A 10,734-nucleotide genomic window follows, 5' to 3' on the forward strand; every position below is an offset into this window, starting at 1 on the left:
TCCCCGGGGTACTTCTGAACCACGGCCCTAGCAGTGCCTCTCCCTTCGGTCCCCACTGCCTGCCACGCCAGGCTGGCACAGCCACCCACCACGGCGCTTACCAATGCCTTTTACAGGGACAAGAGTGCCAGCTGAGGAGCAGAAGTGGCTGTCAACAGTGGATTTTGTTGTGGCTAAGTGCTTGTCACACCAGAGAGGGACGCTGCAGGGATGCTACAGGACACCTCTCCAGGCGGCTTCAGAAAGGCACCCAGCACTACGATCACTTATCGTACAGAGATGTTGGAGCTAGAGCAGTTTACGCTGCAGCAGTTCACAGCACAAACTGGAACCAGCCAGACCCTCCTTCCCTCGTTCACAAAATCACAAACTTAAAGCTTGCAGTGATTGAAAAGCAGCACTTAAAGGAAAACACAAACTACTTGGGTTTCACAGCTGATCAGGAAGATTATTTAAGCAGTATCAGCCACAGCCAGCAGGAGCTCCCAAAGATGGGACAGCTGCGGTGCGCAGATCCAAGCTCAGCTCTGGTACCCAAAGCTGTCGCAGGTTTACAGCTGCTGCAGAAGTCTGTTTGTCCACCCGCACTAGGAGGAGAAAGCAGTGCTGTTCGTGGAAGTGATCTGATCTCACCTGATACTGCAAAGCGTTTCTCATCTCTTGTCCCTTTGGGAACAGACGGGTGTACATGCCCCCTGGAACTCCTGGCACCTCAGAGAAGGACCACCATGGTTTCAGACTAATGCTACCAGGAGTTTCAGACTCCTCCCTCCACAGTGGAACTCGGGACCACAGTGTCAGGTTTATCCAGTGACACTTCCTGCCCCTCCATTCAATGTTTACGTTTCTTTTACTTAGATGTAAGTCACTTCAGTGAAAAGCACTCGTGTTCCAGGACTGCAGTGCCATAACTCACAATCCACACGCTGTTTGCAGGCTCGTTTCACGCCTGTCCTGGTGAAGGGCACACCCCCTTTCCCCCCTCCACCTCCTGATTTCCAAACTCCAAGTTAATCTCCCTGTTCCCATGTCTATAAATTACTTTACCTTTATTACCACGGTCTTCACCCCAGGAGTTTTCCACTCTCCATTTCTCAAATGCATCTTCTTGCCCATCCTGCAACAAAACGAATCCATGGCTATTCAGTAGCGAAGGACCACGCGAGCTCACAGCAGCAAACCCTTCCAAGTCTCAGTCCAGCGCCAGCAGACCACAGGGCTCCACTCCCAAAGTCTGCAGGCGCTGGTGAGTTTCAGACAATGGTTTCTTGCTAATGGCTGGAGAAATGTTACTTTCTGAACTACCTGTCTACCTGCTTACACAAAATAAGAGGAAATGTGGCAATGAGGAGAGCCTGCAATACTTATTTTAACCTGAAAGCTTAAACTTAAATTGGAGTTTGGACTTAACTGACCAAGAGCTGTTCAGCAGCCTTCTCTATCACCCACAGGGGCACGGGGTGCGCCCTTCTGCCTCTGAAACGCAGAATGCACAACCTGCCTCAGAAAGGAACAAGGGCAGTGAAGCAAGTGTCAGAACTTCAACCAGTGTCCCCAAGAGCCAGCACCAACACCTGGAGGCTCAAGCTGAGGATACAGCTCCAAGCAGAGTGCTTTGAAAGATATACAGGGTCCTGGTTCCAGCTGGGACAGAGCTCATTCCCCACTGCAGCAGCTAGAACCCTTGAGGAACCCAGGAACAGTTATTCTTTCACTAGTAATTACTTTTTAATAAAGAAAACTGACCTGGAGAACTCTCCACAAATCCCTATTTAATATTCAATGGAAGACTGTTTTTATTGCTTCTATTCTCACTTTAAAAAATACAGGACAGTCCTTAAAATGAGACACTCGAGAGCTCCCAGACTAAGGGTAAGTCACCTCCTGAAGCTATCAGAGAAACCGGGATAAACACAGGAAAGTTTTTAACCAAAAGGTGCATTTAATCCACCTCAATTTTTTATGTTGTAAAATTGTAATAGGATTTTTTATAGAAAGGCTTTGAAGATTTAAAGTCGGTAAATCCAAAGTATTACATTTTACAACTCAGTTGATCAAAGCTCTTTAGATTGCGTCAAGGTTTAGCAGAAGACAACATGTTCAGACAAAAAGCAGAAGCAACTTGGTCCATTTTGAACGTGGAAAAGCCTCTAAATGCTGAACCTGTTCCACAGCCGTTTCTTTTAAACTCTTTGGGTTTTAGAGATGCCACCCATCGTATCCTGGTCTCACACACATCCTTTTCTTAAAGAAATCAGGTCACTCGCAACCACATTTTATGCTACTGCACACTCAGGCGTGCAGAAATTAGATACAGGCTGTGACTTTGGCTGCCAACAAGACGCAGCCCCTAACGGGGTACAAACTGGCGTACTCGTGTTTGTGACTAGGTAATTGTTTTCACACACTAGAAAAGTTCCATTTTTAGTATCTGAGAAACAATGATAATTTTTTGGAGGGTGTGTTCATGCAATCTACTCAGAACAGCGGCACTAAGAACGCAGAGCACAGCAGAACAGATTATATTGAGCCGTAAAAAGTAACTCAGAAGTTCTTGACTCAGCAGCCCCATCCCAAGCTCTCAAACTCCTGAGCTCAAGCAAGCTTTCTCAGCTCCATGCAAGCTGCTCTTTCGCAAGCCAAGGTCAGGTTGGACAGGAAGAGATCACTTCAAAGAAACTTGAACAGTGGCAGCTTTGGGAGACAAATGGAAAACATCGGCAGTGCCGATAACCCCGAGTTGTAAATTTTCACGATTCTTTTTAACTTCTGAGTGCTTTGTTAGGCTGCCAGGAGCAGACTCAGCTGCGGGTCCATCTCAGCCTGCTGTCTGCACAGGGCTATTTCAGACACGATCCTCCCTCCTAATCACGAGTGGGCCAGAGGGCACACGCCAGTGGCTTGCAGGAGGTTAAGGCTGGTGCCTCCTGCTGGCACTAACAGAAGGAGCTTCCTGCTGTAACAGACTGGATTAACCCCTGTCATGGGGCAGGGCAGGAGCTACGCACTGTCCCAATCCATTTCTTGCTCAGACACATCAGAACCAGCGTTCACCAATCAGTTCACACAAGTTTTCTGGTATCTTAAAAAGAGAGGCTGGCTGACTTTTCCCTTTCTCCAGTACTCGTTTCTGGGCAGAAGGAAAGAAGTCTTGTCTAAAGTTCTTCCCTCCCTGTTAAATATTTCTATTTCTGAACGCTCAGACACAAGCACCACAGGGAGAACAGACAGCCCAGGTCCGGTGTGCCAGGGTGTGGTGGCACACACGCTGAACTCGGGCAGAGCAGCTTACACCGGCAGGAGCCCTGAACAGTGGAAGGGATCTGTGCAAGCACCCCAACATCAGGAGGGTGACCCTACCTTCTCACTGACGGCTGTCAGCACCATGGCATGGGTCATCAGCGAGTCGCCAAAGATTAACCGTTCTGCTTTGTTCATGTTCTTGATGGAGACGCCAAACACCAGCTCGTGGTTGTATCTGTCAGAAAACCCCAGAAGCGATATCAGATCGGAGGGAGAGGAATTCTCACTAGTGCATCGGGCACAAGAGTTACCGGTCAGTAAGTGCAAACCTGATCCCTTCAGGACTTTCACCAGGTGCTGGACACTAAGTGAGTAAGAATGTTGAACCACCACTTGGTACATTTTTAAAGGATCCACAATTTAGATAGAACTCCCCAAATATTCTGTTGCTGCTCAATTACTTAACTGTACTCTTTTGGGGTACGTGATCTAAAGCGTGTACAAATCAGTTCAAGCAGCTAGAGGATGGTTTATGTCCCAGCCAAGTAGCCCACGTGGATTCTGGTTTATTTTCTACTTACATGTTCATGTCATTGATTCCCAGCTTGCTGTAGAAGTGCTTTGCCACGTCGCAGCCAAACCACACAGCCTACAAAGAGAGGGAAGAGTCACGTCACAGCCGTATCCCCGGGAGCTGTACATCACGAGAGCGGCACCACACCATCCGGGAAGAGAAACCAAACCAACCTCGCCATCCTTAATAGATGCTGCAGCTAATTTTTTCAAGACATCCACAGGCTGGTTGTTGTAGAGCGTTTTCCTCCCTCCTGCCATGTTGCCCAGGTACTCCACCGTGTACAGCCTGTTGTAGGGGTTCTCAGGTCGAGGATCATTCACAAGACAAATCTGCCAAGAACCCAGACACCATAAATTAAGGTGGAGCTTCACTGAGCTCTTTGAGAAGTGAGTCTCGATGGATGTCAGAGGTGGCTTCTGTCCCGGCTAGCTGCCTGTCCCCTTCACAAACAAGCCACTTGGCTGGAATACACAACGAAGGTTTTCTTTGTTTTGTAAGTTCACCTCCTAACTGTAGCTCAGCAGCTTTGCACATTATTCCTGCTCTCTAATGGCATTTTATGACTAATTAGATTATTATTTACAAAATCGTCACAGCTGTGATCTTGCATTGCACTTCTAACGGAGGAGTAGAGCACAAGCAGGAGAACAGGGGAATAAACATAGGGCCACCTCGGGCTTGTGGGAGCAGCACCCAGCCCATGTGGTGCAGCTGCAGGGTGGCCAGTGCACTTGTGACAGAGGAAATAAGTGACTTAACAGCAAAAAAATCTCAGGAAGCAACTGCTCTTCAGCACCCTCACCTTGTCCTCCATGTTGAAGTAAGGCTTCACATGCTCATTGTAGAACTGGACCGGTGTCATGGGGCCGTATTTATGGTAGTTCTTCTCCTTGTCGCGGAACTCCCAGCAGAAGGTCTCCGGAGGGTTGCCCAGGCAAGTACTCACTATTCTGAATACCTGCCCAGAGAAGCAGACAGCCATGAGCTTGCTGAAACATGCAGGTCTGCCTCTCCTACCACAGCAGCGCCGCTGCTGAGTGGACTTCTCCAGCCAAGAACTAACGGGAGAAATGGGATCTTAGTGTCCGCTGTTGAAGAACATGGGCAAACATACACACATCAATTATTTGGCTCTGGAAATCCGAGTGTTTCAACAGGTCAAAACCCCAGGCCTGAAAGGCCACAGGAAAATCAGACTCGCCATTCTCAGGGAAACCATCAGGCAAGACAGAAGCTTAAGGCTGAACAGAGCAGTGCCGGGTTACCCGAGGCACGCCGCAGCCCAACACGAAAGCCAGTACACTGCCCAGTCTCATCCTAACTTTGCATGAGTAATTCTGAACCTCCTCCAACAAGATACTTTCCCAGTGCAAGAGAAGCTTTATCAGAGTGATTCTAGAAAGGCTTAAGCGCTCAGCATCGCCTGTCCCACCAGGTGCTTTGCCCACGCAGACAAACCAGACCTTCTGCCACACACAGCGAAGCATTTAATCCCAGTGCTCCCCCTGCACTCATCCCTTTTTTCCTGTAATGTTCATCTGGATTTCAAAGACAGGCCTGTGCTTCTTTTCAAGAGCCCAGAATAAATCTCCTCGTCTGTTTGCACAGATGGAGCAGTGTCTCGGTTTCGGGTCGAGCTGGCAGGTTATGCAATTCACTCCAAGAGCCTTGCCCACTGCCTGCAACATTCTTCACAGCTGGCAGCTTTCTGGTGACTTTCAGCACAAGTTGACCAGATTTCAAGCCATCAGCCTATGAAACCACACTGCAGAGCCACTACTGTACTTTCTCACAGGGCTTATAAAATGTGTGAACTCCAGGCAGCATATCCTGACGACTGTCTTCAGGGATATGCAGCAGGACCTGCCACAGGAACTCTGGGGACAGACAATTCAACCACCTTGAAACAAGGCTGAATCTGGTTTACTTCAGCTGACACTGCTCTGCTTCAGCTCTGTCCATGTCTTCAGCAGAAGACAAGTCTTTTCCTTGCAAGGAACCCACAGGTTATTTAAAATTAGAGAAGGAGGAGTCAAATCTCTTAAGCACACCTTCTGCACCAGGACCCAAAGCCGGTGGTTTGTGGCAGCTCTCCTCAGTCTTCACACTTCCCTCACTGACCCTGCACAGGAGGAGACAGAATTGCCCAGAGGTGACTTACTCTTCCTGGAGCCAGGTGAGCTGCTTTACACAGCTCCTAGGGCTCCGTAAGAACCAGCTGTACACTGGTGTGCGCTTTGGGCTGATGGAAAAAGGAGGGGAATGTTCCTGCTAAGTAACGCAGTTTGGTTGCACACAAGATACAAATAAAGGTGCTCTTGCTCCAAGCAAGTCAAGAAAACAATGAAAAGATTAATTATGGGTTGAAACAAGGGTGTGGGCTTAATGTTTTTACTGGAGGAACTCACATATTTATTACTCAAACACATTAAAGAGCAAATGTAAATCCCTAAACTACTATAAATATTTAATTGCACAATCTGCGCAAAAGGTAGCACTTGCTGTGGGTACACCCACCTTACCTCAGATAATCTCAAGAAGGGAGAGATAAGGCTATGAAAACAAAGGCAGCAAGAAAAAACTCCTAAAGGGAGAGGAATGAGCAAGTGGGCTGCAGCCAGAGGAAGAGGATGATGGAGCCAGAAGTCTCAAGTTTACAGAAGCAGCAGAGCCTGGCAATGGCCTCCCCTGATTGCATGGCCACCACACCCATCACAGGCCATCTCTTGGTATCTCACAAGCTTCCGCTGTCAATAAATAACATGAGCAGAGGTATTTAAACGAAAAAGTGACTTATACCACTCTAGCCACAATCAGAACCAAGATAAGGCAAAGATCCAGTGGGGTTTGTGCTAAAAACCAGAACCAAGAGGAGGGGAAAGAAGGACACTCCTGATAAGGAAGAGTCTACAAAGGGGAAGAGCAAAGGAAGAAAAATTCAATCAATCACATGCACTGCGCTGATTTCAGCCTGTGCCATGCTGTGCACTGCTTTGATAAGGAGAATGTTTGCACAGTTCTGGAGTGAATATTTAATCTTGACTTCCAGCACAACTGCCCCGCGTTAGCTGGAGCGTGGCCTCCCAGCAGGAGTGAACCAAGGATGGCTGCACAAACAAAACCTCACAGAGCCACCGAGATCTGCTTTGCCACAGACAAAGCCGGATGCGGTGCCACTTACACACGTAGCACAGGGAGTACAAGAGCGGTCTCAAAGCTGTGGAACTCAGCAGTTTCGGGGGACGAGGCAGGTGCCATTGCACATTCCAGCTGCTACTTTTAGACAGTAAATCCCTTAAACTGCAAACCACCGTTATCGCTGCAAGAGGAGACACTGTGCAAACTTCCGAGAACGGAGCACAATCTTTTTACAGAACAAACTGCAGTCGGTTATTGAGCCCTTAATGTGGGTTCCAGGATCCCTTGTCAGAGGGCAAGAGGCTCTACACAAGTGAAGAGGTTCTCTGCAGTGAACTGTGTGTCATTGCCCTAACAGCTTTTAACGGCTGCTGTAAAATCCTCCAAGGGCTTTTGGACGCAAACACTGGATGTAAGTTACATTAAGTCACTTTTGAACTAAGTGCTGATTGGCAATGTTCTGGGGTAGGGTCAATGCACAGTTCAAAAGTTGCTCTCAATAATATAACCCAAGGAACATGAATCAGTTTTCTTTAATGTTAAAATTAGATAAAGAAACTAGAGGTTCTTGCATGAAGTGCCAAGATGAATTTCCAAAACCCAACCCAACACATGATTGATACTGGCATCGGTGGAACCACCTCTACAGAAACAGCCCAAGGCAGGTTCCGCCTAATGCTGATTGTTACTGGACTGCAGAAAAACTCACACATAGAACCAAAACTTTTGATTTCTGGAGTCATCTATTGACAACCATTAACACCCCGGGTCGCTGCGTTTGAGAAATGAATAAATCACAGAATAAATCACAGGTTTGGTTAGAAAGAACCTTTAAGCTCATGGAGTCCAGCACTGCCAGGTCACCACTGACCCCTGTCCCTCAGCACATCTACATAGAGATATAGGGAAATATCTATTTTTATTAAAAACCACGTGCCCTTGGTCAAACAGAAACAGCTTGAGCTTTTAAAATTGTGAGAATAGAATCCAGTGTGACAACTCCTGAATGAGGAAAGGGATGTGTGCCACTGTCAGACCTGTGTGAAGGGTCTGTAGACGCGCCAATTGATTTGGTTTGGAGTTCTCACACCCAAAAACACGCTGTGACTCCTCACTCTGCTGCCCCCAGCACAGAGCTGGACTCGCCCTGTGTTCAGCTCCCAGCTTTCCCCCAGTACAGGGAACTCCCTTTGCTGTTCTTTCCTGCTCTCTTGTGGGGAATTCCTGCAACAACACTTGTCCTGTAAGAGGTTACACTCAAAGCCATCAGAGCAGTTTTCAACCTGCCTCCTTCCTACTCTTCGCAACAGCCTGACCAGCCACTACCCTGATCTCTCCAGATACAAACTGCTGCTGTCCCACAAAGGGGCAGATGTCTCTGTAAAATGTCACAGTTCTATAACCTATAAATTCTAGATATTTGGCAGTATTACAAAAAACTCTGATTGATTTAAGCAACCAGCCACTTCAAGGAAATCCACTCAAATACCTCTGAGCGTGTTACCGTACAAACCATTCCGAGTTCAGCAAACAAAGGGCACTTGTTCTGCCTGACCCCACAGCCACAGAACAGGAGTAAGCAAGAGATCTCACCCACTCTAGCCTTGGGTTCCAGGGAGATTCATCTCACAGGAGTATTTACCTCTTCTATCATCATGTCCATTGCAGCACAAAGTTCTCCTTTCATCGTCCCGCTTTCCACCATATTTCTTAGCCGCAAACCGTATTCTCTCATCTGGTCAAAGAGAAAGTCACATTGTCGCAGTACAAAAGGTGTGGCCAGTCAGGTTTTAGGACTTTCCATCCAGTTGTTTCAAGCACCTGTTCATCTTCATATACATGTTTTCAAAAGGAAAAGAAAATCCCTGGCAGGATTTGTTAGATAGTGATTTTTTTAAAAAGTAATCAAGATAATTGAATGATTTAGGCGATCACAAAAACCCCAGAAATTAAGAAAGAAACTGAAACTCAATCTCTCTCCTCCAACCCTTGATCTGAAGCTTCCAGCCACTGGCTTTTCTCAGGGCTCCATTTCCCTCGGTTCCGTAAGTGATGCTGCAACACCCGCACACATCACCACCTCTGTGACTCACGGGACAGACTGTTTTCATGCTGCAAAATTTATTTTGCAATTCTAATGCATAATTGATCTCTCGGTTGATAAGACGGGAGCAATTCCCCACAGCAGGCAGTACAGCAGCCAGAGCAGCACTCGCTGCCCATTACTGTCACCACCCATAAGGCCAGGAACAGTGAGCAGGGCTCCCTCAAGACCGGCTGGTTTGCCACATTCAAGACCAGGACAGCGTTACAGTCATCACGTCCAAGCTCATTCCAGCCCCTATTTTACATTTTTTATGCTGATTTCTGCAGGCAGCATATGAACTGGAAAAATAAAAGCCCACTGTAAAAAAAGCTTTAATTGCCTCTTGACCCAGCTACCTGCACCAGCATCTTCCCAGATCACTCCACTTCTGGGGCGCAGGAAGCAAGCTCGCGCCTTGCTTCAGACAGAGCTGCACACTTCCATACTGAAAGCTGATTAAGATTCAGCACTTCAAAAATACTTTTTTTAAAAAACTTTTCCATCCAATTTGGCAGTGATCTCCAGAAACCTTGGCATACCAGCAGATGAAATATTGAGGGGGTAGAAAAAAAGCCTTCTAGAAGCCAAGAGCCAGTTTTTGCAGAAACAGACACCCATCAGAAATTAACTTTTTGGAAATCTGAGGATTAGGAGCAACTGCTACTAAAACCACATCGGGTGCTTTGGGGCTCCTGAAGCCTGGCAATGGCCAGCTCCCACAAACACACCTTCCTGCTCCATGGATCAAGGTCAAGACCAGGCTTTGAGACTTCGGGCTGCTCTTGGCATAAAACCAAGCGAAGTTGCCGAGATGCACTTTTTCAGTCAATACAGAGACATTAAGGTGGCTGGGAACACTTGGAGCAGGTTCATTCCCCTCCCCTTTGTTAGATCATCCCAATCAAATTTACCTTGTGATTCAAGATCTCATTCATCCTCCTAGTAGCCTCTGTAGTATGAGACTCTGGGAAGTATTTCTTGGGGACAACACCATATTTTTCTAAAAGCAAGAGAAGTGTGGGTTAGCAACTGTTTTCCACACAGTACACACCAGTGCTTCCACTTACACCTGGGTAAAAGCAGAATACAGCTGGGGTTTGTGCAGAGGTTATACGGGAAAACTTATTTAAAGGTTACAAGTATTTGAAGTTTACAGAATCATCCGGTTGGAAGAGATCATAGAGTCCCCCCCATTCCCCAGCACTGCCAGGGTCCCTAAACCACGTCCCTCAGCACCACACCCACATGGCTGTGAAATCCCTCCAGGGACGGGGACTCCACCAGCAGCCTGGGCAGCCTGTGCCAATGCTGCACAACCCTTTCAGGGAAGAAGTTTTTCCAGATATCCAACCTGAACCCGCCCTGGCACAACGTGAGGCTGCTTGCATTTTAATTGTTGTCCTCTGACCTGCACTCCACAGAGGTCCCAAAAAGGGGAATCCCTGAACTGCTCAGAAGCATTTAATTCAACACTTAGAAGTTCTAAACTAATTAGTGCTTTTTAAGAAGCTCTTTTCACCCAAACAGAAGAATCAGCAGACTGATTACTTGGAAATTAAGCTCCCTGAAGTATCTTCTACAGAACTGGACTGCTTATGAGCTGCTCCCTGTTCAGTGACTACCTCCCCAGCCTCTCAGCAGCTCAGCCGCTTCCTACATCACAGTACCAATCAAGGCCCAAACCCTGCAA

At 47.4% G+C, this 10,734-nt stretch overlaps 1 protein-coding gene across 1 annotated transcript in view; it reads right to left on the reverse strand.

The window, feature by feature from the left end:
• The window catches only part of BLMH (bleomycin hydrolase), a gene marked incomplete at its 5' end in the record, with an annotated part of 17,392 nt that overhangs the window by 4,918 nt on the left and 1,740 nt on the right, over positions 1-10,734 (reverse strand). The window contains 7 exons of the mRNA XM_010137720.1: positions 1,048-1,117; positions 3,361-3,478; positions 3,825-3,892; positions 3,991-4,149; positions 4,623-4,778; positions 8,601-8,693; positions 9,956-10,044. Coding sequence (XP_010136022.1) covers positions 1,048-1,117; positions 3,361-3,478; positions 3,825-3,892; positions 3,991-4,149; positions 4,623-4,778; positions 8,601-8,693; positions 9,956-10,044 — 753 coding nt within the window. The remainder of the gene's footprint in view (positions 1-1,047; positions 1,118-3,360; positions 3,479-3,824; positions 3,893-3,990; positions 4,150-4,622; positions 4,779-8,600; positions 8,694-9,955; positions 10,045-10,734) is intronic.

Source organism: Buceros rhinoceros, unplaced genomic scaffold (genome assembly GCF_000710305.1).
Source record: "Buceros rhinoceros silvestris isolate BGI_N320 unplaced genomic scaffold, ASM71030v1 scaffold26006, whole genome shotgun sequence".
NCBI lineage: Eukaryota > Metazoa > Chordata > Aves > Bucerotiformes > Bucerotidae > Buceros > Buceros rhinoceros.